This window comes from Callionymus lyra, chromosome 3, assembly GCF_982586985.1.
Source record: "Callionymus lyra chromosome 3, fCalLyr1.hap1.1, whole genome shotgun sequence".
In the NCBI taxonomy this organism is placed as follows: domain Eukaryota; kingdom Metazoa; phylum Chordata; class Actinopteri; order Syngnathiformes; family Callionymidae; genus Callionymus; species Callionymus lyra.
Window position 1 is genome coordinate 27,625,429 of NC_141820.1, and position 16,235 is coordinate 27,641,663.

At 38.6% G+C, this 16,235-nt stretch overlaps 1 protein-coding gene and 1 pseudogene across 1 annotated transcript; both read left to right on the forward strand.

The window, feature by feature from the left end:
* The first annotated feature begins 597 nt into the window (after positions 1–597).
* On the forward strand, positions 598–2,499 carry LOC148084260 (uncharacterized; annotated as a pseudogene).
* Positions 2,500–8,614: 6,115 nt separating this feature from the next.
* LOC148084261 (major histocompatibility complex class I-related gene protein-like) lies at positions 8,615–14,730 on the forward strand. Its single transcript, XM_087787355.1, has 8 exons — positions 8,615–8,759; positions 9,945–10,211; positions 12,145–12,423; positions 12,616–12,906; positions 13,065–13,166; positions 13,320–13,337; positions 13,470–13,526; positions 13,616–14,730. Exons 1-7 carry the CDS (start codon positions 8,708–8,710, stop codon positions 13,523–13,525), a joined length of 1,065 nt encoding a protein of 354 aa, XP_087643481.1. The 5' UTR covers positions 8,615–8,707; the 3' UTR covers position 13,526; positions 13,616–14,730.
* The last annotated feature ends 1,505 nt before the right edge of the window (positions 14,731–16,235 follow it).

Here is a 16,235-nt window from a genome sequence, read left to right on the forward strand (position 1 = left end):
CTAAAATGTATGGTTTTGATTCATGATGATTACTGAGCAATTTTTTTTTCATTTAAACAGGTAAAGTGTGATGAATGTGACCAATATTTTATATGTACATGTGAATATATATATTTTTTTCAATAGCTTCCTGATGTTCGATTGAAATCACTCAAAATCACTTTGAAATCATAAAACTAAATCATATTCTTAATATGTATTCATTGTTTTTACTCTGCACCTCTCAATACAATTTTAAATTAATTTTCATATGTTCACCTTTGTCAAAGTAAAATCATTGACGGTCCCTAATAGACGTTGGAGCGTCAGCTACTCTTTCTTTCAGTGAGCTCTCTTCGGGCAAGTAGCGGACAATGACTCGGTGGTTGCTGGAGCGAATGTCTGTAGAATATCCAACATCAAACTTACTTCACCGTGGTAACAGAAAACACAAACACATGGACACACAACATCAAACTAAACGGGACACTGGAACAAGCCAGAGTTCTGGTGATCAGTGAAGAAAACACTCCTCAATGAGTATTCCTCAGTCAGGGACATGAGGAACTGGACAAATACATAATATAAGGGACGACGACTCATAATCAACACACCACCATGACACAGTCTGGAAGAATCCATTCATCTACATCTGGAGACAATAGGGACATCATTCAAAGGGTCGCTGATAATGAAGAACTGGAACTGAGAACATTTCAATACACGGACCATAACTCACTAAACCTGGAGCATGATATAGACCCGGACCATCATTTCTTCTCCAACATCAACAACAATTGCTGCTATTACACAGACCAGCAGTACAACCAGACCAACTAAACGACAGCAAATGATCAATAATCCATTTCAATAGCAGAAGTCTGTACGCAAACTTTGGCAACATCAAGGAATGTTTAAGTCAATTTAAAAAAACGTTTAATTGCTACATCAGAAACATGGATCAATGCAGACAAAGGAATGGATTTTGAACTTGATGGATATGAATTGAACTGTGTAAAGCGAAAGAACAAGAGCTGAGGAGGAGTGACTGTGTATGTGGATGAACACTGGAATTATAAAGTAGTTGAAAATATGACAACTGTGATTGATAACTTATTGGAGGGTAAAACTAAAAAAATATGTGAAGAAAAAAACATGTTATAATCAGCTGTATATACAGAGCACCAGGCTCTAGTATAGAAGCATTCAAGTGGGGAAATGTTTTCAAAAATCAAAAAGGTTGTTTTCATTTGTGGTGACTTAAATATTGATCTGCTTAATCCAAGTAAGCAAAACAATGACAGACGAATTAATCAATAAAATGCACAGCATGGGTTTACATCCAAAAATCACCAGACCTAGTAGAATCACATCCCATTGTGCCACCTTAATCGATAACATATTCATCAATGATATTGAGAATAATGAGTGAGCGGACTATTAATCAATGACATCAGTGACCACCTACCAGTATTTATAACGTATAACAACAACCACCAGAGAAATCAGAGGAAATATTCAAATACAGACGAGTAAGGACAGAGGAAACCATGAATTCATTAAAGAAGGGTTTACTGGTACAAAATTGGGAGAATGTATATAATGAAAGTGATACTGATGTTGCATATGAAACTTTTTAAACAATATTCACGTCATTATATGATCAAAATTGTCCAATAAAACAATACTAGAGAAAACAAAAAGACAAAGATCGACCATGGTGCACAAAGGGTTTACAAAATGCCTGTGAGAAGAAAAATACATTATATAGAGAATTCATAAAGCAAAGAACTAAGAGGTAGAAAATAAATATTAAAAAAATATAAGAATAAGGTAAGCAATATTATTAGGGTGTGTAGGAAGGAATATTACAGTAGCATATTAAATAGTAACAAAAACAATATTAAAGGAATTTGTGACACATTAAACAGTATAATTAAAAATGCTTCCAAACAACAGAGCTATCCTACATATTTCATTGATGACAACATTAAAAAGGAAAATATGTATAATGTGGTCAACGATTTTAATACATTTTTTGTGAATGTTGGACCAAACCTGGCAGGAAAGATTCCTGATCCATTGTTACCTGAGGATTGAAATGATACATTTATAGTGAGAAATCCCTGTTCAATGTTCCTCACAGCAGTGGACGAAGAAGAAATAATAGATATTGTAAATACATGTCAAACAAAAACATCTACTAATTCAAATGAAATGGATATGAGAATTGTAAAAAAGGTCATTGAGGGGATTTCAGAACCACTAACATACATCTGTAACTTATCATTCCAAACCGGTACATTTCCCAACAAAATGAAAACGGCTAAAGTTGTGTCTCTATATAAAGCTGGGGATAGACACCACTTCACAAATTACACGCCTGTTTCTTTACTTCCACAATTCTACAAAATCCTAGAAAAACTATTCAACATCAGATTCGATCATTTCATCAACAAACATAAATTACTTTCAGACAATATGGATTTAGAGCAAACAGTTCAACATCACTGGCATTAATAGAATCAATTGAGGATCACAAATGCAAAAGATCACAACTATTTGTGAAGTTGGAGGAATATTCATCATCATGCTTGGACATTGCTTGTGGCGTTCCACAGGGGTCAGTATTGTGCCCGAAATAGTTTTTACTTTACATAAATGACATTTGCAAAGTTTAAAAAATATTAAAATTATTTTTATTTGCAGATGACACCAACATTTTTTGAACATGGACTGCTGGGGAAGATCACAACAGAAATGGACAAACTGAAAATGTGGTTTGACAAAAACTAATGATCATAAAACTTGAGTAAAACTAAATTCATGCTATTCAGCAATTGCAATAAAAGTACACAATTACAGATAAAAGTAGATGGAGTGGATATTGAAAGAGTTAATGAAAATAAGTTTCTTGCTGTAATCAGTATGTGTGAATGGTTGAATTTCCCCTCGCGGGACTAATAAGGGATTCTAAAAAAAAAAAAAAAAAAAAAAAAAAATAATAATAATAATAATAATAATTGATGATAAAATAAACTGGAAGTCTGATATAAAACATAAAAAACAAACTCTCAAGAAGCATTTCCGTTCTCAACAAATCACTCCACATTCTTTACTGTTCAATGATTCTACCATATATTCATTACTGTGCAGAGATCTGGAGAAATGGTTACAAATGTACAACACAATCACTATCCATACTGTAGTAAAGAGCCATACGAATAATCCATCATTCCGGTTATAGAGATCACACAAATTCACTATTCTTAAAATCAAAAACCTTCAAATTCACTACAAAACAGCACAAACCATGTTCAAAGCAACAAACAATCAACTGCCTGAAAACATTTTTTAACAGAGATTTTAACTTGAGGGCGGAGTTTGATTTAAAACATCCGTGGGTACGTTCAAGGTTAAAAAGTTTTAGTGTTTCTGTTTGTGGAGTGAGGTTTCCATGTTGTAAATATGTTTAAAAAAAAAGTAACAACAGTTTGCTGTTATTAATTGTGTTGTGAAGAAGTATTAGGTTTAAATAAGCTTATGCTTCAACTACTCCTTTTCAGACATATGGGTTCATATAATTATTGTTTGACTATTATTGTAATATCTTTGTTTCTCTGATCTCATTACTTTTGTTTTATTGTCTGAAGTCTTTTTTCTTATGGACCTACACATGTTTGGAATAAATCATTCATTCATTCATTCATTCATTCATTCATTCATTCATTCATTCATTCATTCATTCATGTCTACTTTACACGGTAGTTACTTGGTAACAGAAGATGCTTGATGTGTCTTTAAATACTTGCTGTCGTAGGTGTCGAAGTGGAGGCAGAGCTGAAAACAGAGCTGAAAGAGCTGCAAAGGATCATGGGGATTATCAACTACCTGGGGAAGTTCATTCCTAATCTGTCCACAGTTGGACAAGCACTGTAAGAACTGTTGACACCGTAGCTGTTGCCCTCAATAGAAAATAGTAGAAAAGAAAAGCAAGACATTAAAATCAAAAGTACACAATTATAAAAATACACTCAAGGAGCAAAACTTCGGCCCAGATTAGCACAACTATGAGCACAATTACAGCTTCACACTTTTTGCAAATGACTACACACAGTAAATTGCAAAACACTACACACTTGTCTACATTAGACACAGTTGCATATCATGATGTCACTTCCTCGCAAATTCCAAAGCAGTGACTTTCAAATGACCTCTCATGACCTATTAGGTTAAACACAACACTCACATGTAACAACACATGATTGTTTCATTGTACACACAACAATCATGTTCATGCACTAAAAAAGGCAGCAGGTGTGTGTGTGTCCATATAGTGATAGTGTCTGTGTGTGTGTGTGTCCATATAGTGATAGTGTCCATGTGTGTGTGTGTTTATATAGTGATAGTGTCCATGTGTGTGTGTGTCTATATAGTGATAGTGTCCATGTGTGTGTGTGTCTATATAGTGATAGTGTCCATGTGTGTGTGTGTCCATATAGTGATAGTGTCCATGTGTGTGTGTGTGTCCATATAGTTATAGTGTCTATGTGTGTGTGTGTCCATATAGTGATAATGTCCATGTGTGTGTGTGTCCATATAGTGATAGTGTCCATGTGTGTGTGTGTCCATATAGTGATAGTGTCCATGTGTGTGTGTGTCCATATAGTGATAGTGTCCATGTGTGTGTGTGTGTCCATATAGTGATAGTGTCCATGTGAGTGTGTGTCTATATAGTGATAGTGTCCATGTGTGTGTGTGTCCATATAGTGATAGTGTCCATGTGTGTGTGTGTCCATATAGTGATAGTGTCCATGTGTGTGTGTGTCCATATAGTGATAGTGTCCATGTGTGTGTGTGTCCATATATAGTGATAGTGTCCATGTGTGTGTGTGTCCATATAGTGATAGTGTCCATGTGAGTGTGTTTCCATATAGTGATAGTGTCCATGTGTGTGTGTGTCCATATAGTGATAGTGTCCATGTGTGTGTGTGTTCATATAGTGATAGTGTCCATGTGTGTGTGTGTCCATATAGTGATAGTGTCCATGTGTGTGTGTGTCCATATAGTGATAGTGTCCATGTGAGTGTGTTTCCATATAGTGATAGTGTCCATGTGTGTGTGTGTCCATATAGTGATAGTGTCCATGTGTGTGTGTGTCCATATAGTGATAGTGTCCATGTGAGTGTGTGTCTATATAGTGATAGTGTCCATGTGTGTGTGTGTCCATATAGTGATAGTGTCCATGTGTGTGTGTGTCCATATAGTGATAGTGTCCATGTGTGTGTGTGTCCATATATAGTGATAGTGTCCATGTGTGTGTGTGTCCATATAGTGATAGTGTCCATGTGAGTGTGTTTCCATATAGTGATAGTGTCCATGTGTGTGTGTGTCCATATAGTGATAGTGTCCATGTGTGTGTGTGTTCATATAGTGATAGTGTCCATGTGTGTGTGTGTCCATATAGTGATAGTGTCCATGTGTGTGTGTGTCCATATAGTGATAGTGTCCATGTGAGTGTGTTTCCATATAGTGATAGTGTCCATGTGTGTGTGTGTCCATATAGTGATAGTGTCCATGTGTGTGTGTGTGTTCATATAGTGATAGTGTCCATGTGTGTGTGTGTCCATATAGTGATAGTGTCCATGTGTGTGTGTGTCCATATAGTGATAGTGTCCATGTGTGTGTGTGTTCATATAGTGATAGTGTCCATGTGAGTGTGTTTCCATATAGTGATAGTGTCCATGTGTGTGTGTGTCCATATAGTGATAGTGTCCATGTGTGTGTGTGTCCATATAGTGATAGTGTCCATGTGTGTGTGTGTCCATATAGTGATAGTGTCCATGTGTGTGTGTGTGTCCATATAGTGATAGTGTCCATGTGAGTGTGTGTCTATATAGTGATAGTGTCCATGTGTGTGTGTGTCCATATAGTGATAGTGTCCATGTGTGTGTGTGTCCATATAGTGATAGTGTCCATGTGTGTGTGTGTCCATATAGTGATAGTGTCCATGTGTGTGTGTGTCCATATAGTGATAGTGTCCATGTGTATGTGTGTCCATATAGTGATAGTGTCCATGTGAGTGTGTTTCCATATAGTGGTAGTGTCCATGTGTGTGTGTGTCCATATAGTGATAGTGTCCATGTGTGTGTGTGTCCATATAGTGATAGTGTCCATGTGTGTGTGTGTCCATATAGTGATAGTGTCCATGTGTGTGTGTGTGTCCATATAGTGATAGTGTCCATGTGTGTGTGTCCATATAGTGATAGTATCCATGTCTGTGTGTGTGTCCATATAGTGATAGTGTCTATGTGTGTGTGTCCATATAGTGATAGTATCCATGTCTGTGTGTGTGTCCATATAGTGATAGTGTCTATGTGTGTGTGTCCATAAAGTGATAGTGTCCATGTGTGTGTGTGTCCATATAGTGATAGTGTCCATGTGAGTGTGTGTCCATATAGTGATAGTGTCCATGTGTGTGTGTGTGTCCATATAGTGATAGTGTCTATGTGTGTGTGTCCATATAGTGATAGTGTCCATGTGTGTGTGTGTGTCCATATAGTGATAGTGTCTATGTGTGTGTGTCCATATAGTGATAGTGTTCATGTGTGTGTGTGTCCATATAGTGATAGTGTCTATGTGTGTGTGTCCATATAGTGATAGTGTCCATGTGTGTGTGTGTCCATATAGTGATAGTGTCCATGTGTGTGTGTGTGTCCATATAGTGATAGTGTCTATGTGTGTGTATCCATATAGTGATAGTATCCATGTCTGTGTGTGTGTCCATATAGTGATGGTGTCCATGTGAGTGTGTGTCTATATAGTGATAGTGTCCGTGTGTGTGTGTGTCCATATAGTGATAGTGTCCATGTGTGTGTGTGTCCATATAGTGATAGTGTCTGTGTGTGTGTGTGTCAATATAGTGATAGTGTCCATTTGTGTGTGTGTCCAAATAGTGATAGTTTCCATGTGTGTGTGTGTCCATATAGTGATAGTGTCCATGTGTGTGTGTGTCCATATAGTGATAGTGTCCATGTGTGTGTGTGTTCCATATATTTGTGTGTCCATATGTGTGTGTCCATGTGTGTGTGTGTCCAAATTGTTTTGTGTCCATGTGTGTGTGTGTGTCCATATATGTGTGTGTCCATGTGTGTGTGTGTGTCAATATATGTGTGTGTCCATGTGTGTGTCCATATATGTTTTTGGCCATGTGTGTTTGTGTGTCCATATATGTGTGTGTCCATGTGTGTTTGTGTGTGCATATATGCATCTGTCCATGTGTGTGTGTATCCGTATATGTGTGTTTCCATATATATATTTTTAATGTTTGTGTGTGTCCATGTGTAACCATATATCTGTCTGTTCCTTTATGTTTTTGTACACGTGTGTGTGTATGTGTCCATGTGTGTGTGTATCTATATATGTTTTTGTCCATGTGTGCGTGTTCATATATGTGTGTGTCCATGTGTTTGTGAATCCATATATGTGTGTGTCCATTAATGTTTTTGTCCATGTGTGTAACCATATATGTTTGTGTCCATGTGTATGTGTTTGTGTATCCATATATGTGTGTGTCCAAAGATGATGTTTCAATATACATGTGTGTCTGTGTTTGTGTGTATCTATATGACCATAGCTTTATGTGTCCATAAAGTGTGTCTGAGTGTTTTTGTGTATCCATACACGTGCATACACACATATTTGATTATGTGTTTGTGTATCCATATACGTGTGTGTCCAGTGTGTGTCTTCTGTCTGATGGATTTTCCTTTTTGAGTCATTCTCCACACCCAGTTTCTTTTTTTTTTATGGTATCTATTTTTTATTTTTTTTATTGGGTGTGTATTTTTGTGTGTGTTTATTATGCACAGTTCCTTTGTATCTTTTTTTGGAATTTTGACTGGTTTAGATAAATAGTACATTTTTTTCATCACAGCATTAGTATTGTGTTGTAGTTAATGAATTTTTACTTTTGTATATTTTCACTTTCTGTGTGTACTTTACTTAATTACTCAAATAACTGAGCAGTAGTATTGTTGTAGTTTTTTGCTGTAAGTGCAGTAGTGTGTAACTGGTTGAGACAGAATTATTCTTATGAAACATGTGCGTTTACATATGGTAACACGCATTTTTGTATGCAGATTAAACAAAGTATTTCAGATTTGCTCTTTTGTCTCCAAGTCTTGTTCCAAAGTGTTTAATTCTGAAGATTAAAATGACTGAAAATCATTCAAACGTGTTTACTGTTTGAGCTCAATGTCATGTTTGAACCACTAGAGGGCACTAGAAGCTTTTCTCGTCTCAACAAAAAAACGTATTTATGTTTTACTCTCATCGTTATATTTAAGAAAAACACCACGAGGGCCATATTTTGTGAATAAAGTTGTGAATAAAAAAGAAGAATGAGTGTGTAACCCATATGAAGGAAATATAGTTTATACATATAAATCATCGTATGTCAAAATAAAAATAAATTCAATCCACTTTTATTTCTCTTCATATCTATCTTCACTTTAATTGAAGTTTACATTGCACAGTCGAGTTTTTGTCACAGAAAATAGTCGTAATAACATGTTTGGTTTACTTTCACTTTCCATCTGGACGTGACGTCACACTGAATCCTCATTGGCTCAGATATTTCTTCCTGCGTCTGTTGTTTGCTTTCACTTGTACTTCGTTCGTCGACCTGAAGACTTGTTGGATCCTAGTCTCCAGAAAAGATCTGAAGATGAAGAAGGTGTTGTTTCTGCTTGTTGTGTGGATCCACAGCTCAACTGCGAGTGAGTCTCCTTCCTCCACTTTCATGTGTTCACACCTGCGTCACCTTTTATTTCTCCAAATACTCTTCACTACAACCTTCATGACCTTTTCACTCTCAGAGGAGTCAAAGTGTTTCACTGATTCACTTTTCATCTCAGAACCGTGAAGAAGTCGTACACAGAAAAGTAGATCCGAGCTCAATGTCAGGTGCTCACCTGGTGGCGCTGTTGAGTCACTTCTGTTGATTGACGGAGGAACTTGTTTGACGCTGAACAGAAAGTGACTCCAGAGTTTTGCTTCATGAGCTGATCTCTTGTTTTTAAACGATGCTGCCATCAGGAGATTCATTGACTCACAAGAAGAGCTTTTACAATTTTCATTGATTTGACTTTAGTAAACAAGTCTATCATGAACTAAAATGAGGAAATAAAAACAAAGAAAGTGTCGCATTTCTTAAGTGCGCATGTTCAGACAACCTTGTAGCTCAGCTCACTTCAACATATGATCAGATCTCACAGTTTATTGGAGCAACTCAGTGAAGCAGCTGCTCTGAACTTGTGTTTGGACTTAAAATATCTAAATGAAACATTTACAATCATTTTGAACAGTAATCTTCAGAAACATGTTATTTATAAACTGATATAAACTCATGTTATTTAAGTTAATCATTAACCTTAATGTCCTTCAATGATCTTTATTCTATCAATCATTCTTTGATTTGTTCCATGAACTTGGTTTTCATTTTCATTGAAATATAGAAAGTGTTATTAGAGAGAAATAATAAAAATAAGCAACATTATCTGTGTTTTCAAAAACAATTTCAAGTTATTTGTTTGATCTTTTTCAACATTGTTGCTCCTGTTTCTTCTTAATTCATCCATGTATTCTTTTAATTCTCTTTATTCCTTATTTGTTTTATTGTAAATATTTATTACATTTCAGCTCGTTATTATTATTAATAGTTTTTCTTCTTTCTTCTTCTTCTTCTTCTATAGTTGTGTCCCAGTTAGCCAGGGTTCTTGGAGAGTGAGGTGTGAAGGATGTTCTGCTGGTGTCCGTGTGTGGACGTGAACTTTGTGTCACTGCTGACTGTCCCTCTGTTCTTCACCTCTTTGTCTTTGTAGAAGATGTGATTGTTCTGCTGCATCACAACGTTGTGTCATCAGAACCAGAGAAGATCTAAACTTTGTTTTTGTGTCTCACAGTGATTCACACGATGCAGATGTTCTACACTGCGTCTGCTGGAGTTAAAAACTTCCCAGAGTTTGTTGCTGTCACTTATGTGGACGGAGTTGAAGTGACTCACTACGACAGCAACACCAGGAGAAAAGTACCCAAACAAGACTGGATGATCCAGGTCACAGCAGATGATCCTAAGTACTGGGAGAGAAACACAAATATCTTAAGTAACGCACAGCAGGTCCAGAAGATCAACATTGAAGTAGCAAAACAGAGATTCAACCAAACTGGAGGTTTGTTGTCTTTTAAAATCAATGTTCAGATCACGGTGGAGTAATAAACAGTGGAGTAGATCACAGTGGAGTATGAAACAGTGGAGTAGATCACGGTGGAGTATTAAACAGTGGAGTAGATCACAGTGGAGTATGAAACAGTGGAGTAGATCACGGTGGAGTATTAAACAGTGGAGTAGATCACAGTGGAGTATTAAACAGTGGAGTAGATCACAGTGCAGTATGCAACAGTGGAGTAGATCACGGTGGAGTATTAAACAGTGGAGTAGATCACAGTGGAGTATGAAACAGTGGAGTAGATCACGATGGAGTATTAAACAGTGGAGTAGATCACAGTGCAGTATGAAACAGTGGAGTAGATTACGGTGGAGTAATAAACAGTGGAGTAGATCACAGTGGAGTATTAAACGGTGGAGTATTAAACAGTGGAGTAGATCACAGTGCAGTATGAAACAGTGGAGTAGATTACGGTGGAGTAATAAACAGTGGAGTAGATCACAGTGGAGTATTAAACGGTGGAGTATTAAACAGTGGAGTAGATCACAGTGCAGTATGAAACAGTGGAGTAGATCACAGTGGAGTAGATCACGGTGGAGCAATAAACAGTGGAGTAGATCATGGTTGCGTAATAAACAGTGGAGTAGATCACGGTGGAGTATTAAACAGTGGAGTAGATCACAGTAGAGTATTACACAGTGGAGTAGATCACAGTGGAGTATGAAACAGTGGAGTAGACCACAGTGGAGTATTAAACAGTGGAGTAGATCACAGTGGAGTAGATCACGGTGGAGTAATAAAGAGTGGAGTAGATCACAGTGGAGTATTAAACAGTGGAGTAGATCACAGTGGAGTATTAAACAGTGGAGTAGACCACAGTGGAGTATGAAACAGTGGAGTAGATCACGGTGGAGTATTAAACAGTGGAGTAGATCACAGTGGAGTATTAAACAGTGGAGTAGATCACAGTGCAGTATGAAACAGTGGAGTAGATCACGGTGGAGTATTAAACAGTGGAGTAGATCACAGTGGAGTATGAAACAGTGGAGTAGATCACGATGGAGTATTAAACAGTGGAGTAGATCACAGTGGAGTATGAAACAGTGGAGTAGATCACGGTGGAGTATTAAACAGTGGAGTAGATCACAGTGGAGTATTAAACAGTGGAGTAGATCACAGTGCAGTATGAAACAGTGGAGTATTAAACAGTGGAGTAGATCACGGTGGAGTATTAAACAGTGGAGTATTAAACAGTGGAGTAGATCACAGTGGAGTATTAAACGGTGGAGTATTAAACAGTGGAGTAGATCACAGTGGAGTATGAAACAGTGGAGTAGATCACGGTAGAGTAATAAACAGTGGAGTAGATCACAGTGCAGTATGAAACAGTGGAGTAGATCACGGTGGAGTAGATCACAGTGGAGTATTAAACAGTGCAGTAGATCATGGTGGCGTAATAAACAGTGGAGTAGATCACGGTGGAGTAGATCACAGTGGAGTATTAAACAGTGGAGTAGATCACAGTAGAGTATTACACAGTGGAGTATGAAACAGTGGAGTAGATTACGGTGGAGTAATAAACAGTGGAGTAGATCACAGTGGAGTATTAAACGGTGGAGTATTAAACAGTGGAGTAGATCACAGTGCAGTATGAAACAGTGGAGTAGATCACAGTGGAGTAGATCACGGTGGAGTAATAAACAGTGGAGTAGATCACGGTGGAGTATTAAACAGTGGAGTAGATCACAGTGGAGTATGAAACAGTGGAGTAGACCACAGTGGAGTAGATCATGGTTGCGTAATAAACAGTGGAGTAGATCACGGTGGAGTATTAAACAGTGGAGTAGATCACAGTGGAGTATTAAACAGTGGAGTAGATCACAGTGGAGTATGAAACAGTGGAGTAGATCAGGTCTCACTCTGGTTTCTCTCTCAGGTGTTCACATCGTTCAGAAGATGGACGGTTGTGAGTGGGACGATGAGACTGGAGAGGTCAAAGGTTATGATCAGTACGGCTATGATGGAGAAGACTTCATCGTGTTTGACCTTCAGACTCTGACCTGGGTCGCTCCGAGTCCTCAGGCCGTCATCACCAAACACAAGTTGGACCAGAATGAAGGCAGGAAGAAATATAGACAGTTCTATTACACCCAGCAATGTCCAAATGAACTGAAGAAGTTTGTGAAGTTTGGGAGCAAAACCTTGATGAGAACAGGTAGTTCCATGACCTTCTTCTCCTTCTGCTCTCCTTCCTCCTTTTCTCCCTCCTCTCTCTCCTCATGTCCTCTCTTTCTCTCTCTTATCTTCTTTTCCTCACCTCCACCCCGTGTCCTCCCTCCTTCTCCTCTCCTTCATTCTCTGTCCATCCTTTGACTTTCTCTCTGAAGTGTGGTGTCTCTCCCTTCAGAGCGTCCACGAGTGTCTCTCCTCCAGAAGACAGCCAGCTCTCCGGTCACCTGCCACGCTACAGGCTTCTACCCCGACAGAGCCATGTTGTTCTGGACCAAAGACGGAGAGGAGCTGCACGAGGACGTGGAACACGGAGAGATCCTCCCCAACCCTGACGGAACCTTCCAGAACATGGTGGACCTGAAACTCCCGTCTGACGACTGGTCCAGGTACGAGTGTGTGTTTCAACTGGACGGCATTCCGGAAGACGTGGTCACCAAACTGGATCCGTCAAACATCCTGACCAACGGTAAGAGTCTTCAGAACCTTCTTGGTGTCTCCAGAGGTTTCTTTCATCCAGATGAGAGTCCAGGTGTGGTCAGCATGGATCTGCTGAATGAGGCCCCACCACGTCTCTAACACTGGTCACCTGATCATGTCTCCACTTACTTTGCTCTCCATCCACAGCCAGGACTTTCCTGACCTTGTACATCATCATGGCCGCCGTCGCTGCCTCCGCTCTGGTGCTCACAGTGGTTGGATACTTCATCTACAAGAAGAAGAAGAAAGGTGAGAGTTTGTGATTTGATCCAGATCATCTCCAGATACTGGAGAGAAAGAATAGAAGGTGAAAGAAGGTCAGCAGAGATGAGAAGAGGTCAGAGGAACTCTTCTATGTTCATCTTCTTCAGGTGTAATTTGTCCTCTTTCTTTCCATTTCAGGCGACTCTGACTCGTCTTGTAAGTACATGATCTTGTCTCAGCTCAGATGTTGACCATGTGACAGAGTGCTAGCATGCTAGCATCAGTGTTGACACTAGTTTCATCTGCTGGTGAGAAGCACACAAGCTAACAGGGTTTGTGATCTTACAGCGGCCCCCAGCTCGGAGCTGGACCATCTGAAGGATCCGCCCGTGGACAGAGACTAAAGTCAGTGGATGATAATTGTCACTTTTCTTCAAGACTCACTTCACGCATGATTTTACAAGTTGATACATTTTTCTGTCTCCGTGTTTCAGGAGGAATCGACCAAGAAACGTCTTTTTCTTCTGAGACTCTGCAGACGTCAGAGCTGCTGATCTTTGTTCCTTCACTGGAAATGTGTTTGAAAGTCACATCAGGATGTCATGTGATCTGATCCTTGAAGACTCACTTTGTAGCTTCTCTTGGTTCATCTGCTCAATTCTAGAACATCCACATGTTCCAACTTCCAAGTAGCCGTTATGAAAACTACACACACACAGATAAATGCACACACATGATTCTTTCCACACAAATACACTCACACACACAAACACTCACACACATGCTACACTTTCACAAAAATAAATGCACACACACAAACACACACAAACACTCACACATGCATCATCATCACACAAGGATGCACACACATGCATCCCTGACACAAAAATGGACTCATACACAACTGCAAACACACACACACATGCTTCACTACTACACATAAATGCACACACATAAATACTTAAACACATGCTTCTCTGTATTATCTTGATCTTTAAAGTATATACTTTTTTTTAGTATTGTTTTGATTGTTAAAGCGCTTTGTGACCCTGGTCTGGTAAAGCGCTATAGAAATAAATATTACTTACTTACTTACTTACTCTGGCGCAACACACAATCACTGATACACAATAACTAACGCACACACACGCATGCGTCTCTGTAGACAAAATGCATACACACACGGAAAAATATAAACACAAACATAAGTGTAAAACAGACACACAAAATCAAGCACACATGCAAAAACACACTCACGAAAACAGCAAACCAGAAAATATGCGCACACACAAATAAAAAGATAACAAACACATGTATATACACATCAAATAACAAACAGAAGTACAAATATACAAAAAAACAACAGATGCACAAATTCAGACACACACAGACAAATTTAAGAATGTGTACACACACACAAGTACACACACAGACAGATTTGTGTTCATGTAATAGTTTGTGTGTTTTCTTCCTGGTGTGTAGACACTAGTTAATGAAGCGTCAGTTGTGATGTCAGAGGTGAAGAATCTTGTCCAACATAGTTGAACTGCTGCTTCATTTCTTGTGTGTTTTGATCTTCAAATAAATGGACAGAAAACGTCCACATGTGTTTGGACTCCAAATGTTCAGTAAAGTCACTTGTCATTGAGGGTCAGTGGAGGCTCAGAAAGAATCCATTTGTGCAGCTGTTATGAAAGGTCAACATCTCTGACCTCTCCTTCTGTTTCCTGATCAACTCATGTCCTAAATATGACTGTATTGCTTTGATCAACTGGTCTTGTGCTGAACAGGTGCACATAAGTTGTGTCCACTTTTGTGTAGAAGAAAAATCCAGAAGAGCTTGTGCCGACAATTCACATGTAGAAACTTGATTCAAAGTTTCCTGCTGAGTCGGCTGAATGTGTTTGTGGAGGTTTGCTCTCTGACCTGCTTCTCTCAAGTCAAACTTCATCAGGTTACACAACCATGAGACGCCGATCTCACGCCACACCTGTGCCGCCATCTTAGATCCCGCCAGAGCTCAAATGTGCAACACTGACGACACATTTGGACAGGTGTGGTGAGACGCCCAGTGTGGATGTTTGACTCCGCCCCCCGAGCACCTGCACCAGTCAGGTGTGCCTCTATGAGACTTGTGTGTCACGCCCTCACTGCACTCAACTGCTTTCTGTTTGCAGCGTGGAAGAGGAAACCACAACAATCCACCTAGATCGCCCCCTAGCTGTGAGTCGCTCACCTAAGTCAGAATGTTAATTGAATAAATATTTTTATTTTAACATCAAATACGACTCTTGTTAAAATGTATTTTCCCTTGTATTCAAATATATTGTTTAATGTTTACAATTGTTTATAAGGCATAATAAAATAACCTGATATAGTTGTTTTAATGTCATGGCAATGATCACAATTTAGATTAATTTAGTTTTTTATTCTACATTTCGTGCGTCAACAGTCACAGTTTTGTGAGTTCATCATCATGCAGGTCCAAACCAAGACAACTGTGATACAAGATACTTTTAATCTGGTCCTGGTGAAGACTGAGCAAATGCTTTAGTTCCACAATTCAGACAGAAAACATTCTCAGGCACACGTTTCACCAGAATCACAGGAAATAGAATAGATCGTCAACAGGAAGTCCTACTCGTTCTCAGTCACATGTTCATAGTCGGATTCACGACAAGTCAGATAAAGCGTTTAGAGATGGTGAACGTTCCTTCTCCAGAGTGTGTGTGTGATGTTTCTCTGATCCGGCTGCAGAGTTTCCTTCCACAAATGTCAGAGGCCGACAAGAGACTGGAGCAGCAGATGGAAGAGTCTCCTGACGGACGTTTGGACATCAGTGTGTGGACGATGCAAATAGAATCCGGAGATTTTATTCCAACATCTGGAAGCTATTGAGAAAAAACACTAATATTTACATGTTAATATTTATTTAAAATGTTTTGAGAGGTGCATAGTAAAAACTATGATTAAATATTAAGAATATATGTATATTTAGTTTCTATGATTTCAGGCTGATTTTGAGTGAATTGACAAAATCGTTTGGAGGCCTTTGGAAAATAAATGGTAAATGTACATATAAAGATTAAATTAAATTAAGATGTGAAAGAGGAA

Bases quoted from the DNA above. Each gene is read 5' to 3' on its own strand.
- LOC148084261 (XM_087787355.1), top strand. From the start codon at position 8,708: ATGAAGAAGGTGTTGTTTCTGCTTGTTGTGTGGATCCACAGCTCAACT. The intron at 8,760-9,944 runs GTGAGTCTCCTT...TGTGTCTCACAG, and splicing joins GATCCACAGCTCAACTGCGA to TGATTCACACGATGCAGATG. The intron at 12,424-12,615 runs GTAGTTCCATGA...CTCTCCCTTCAG, and splicing joins CAAAACCTTGATGAGAACAG to AGCGTCCACGAGTGTCTCTC.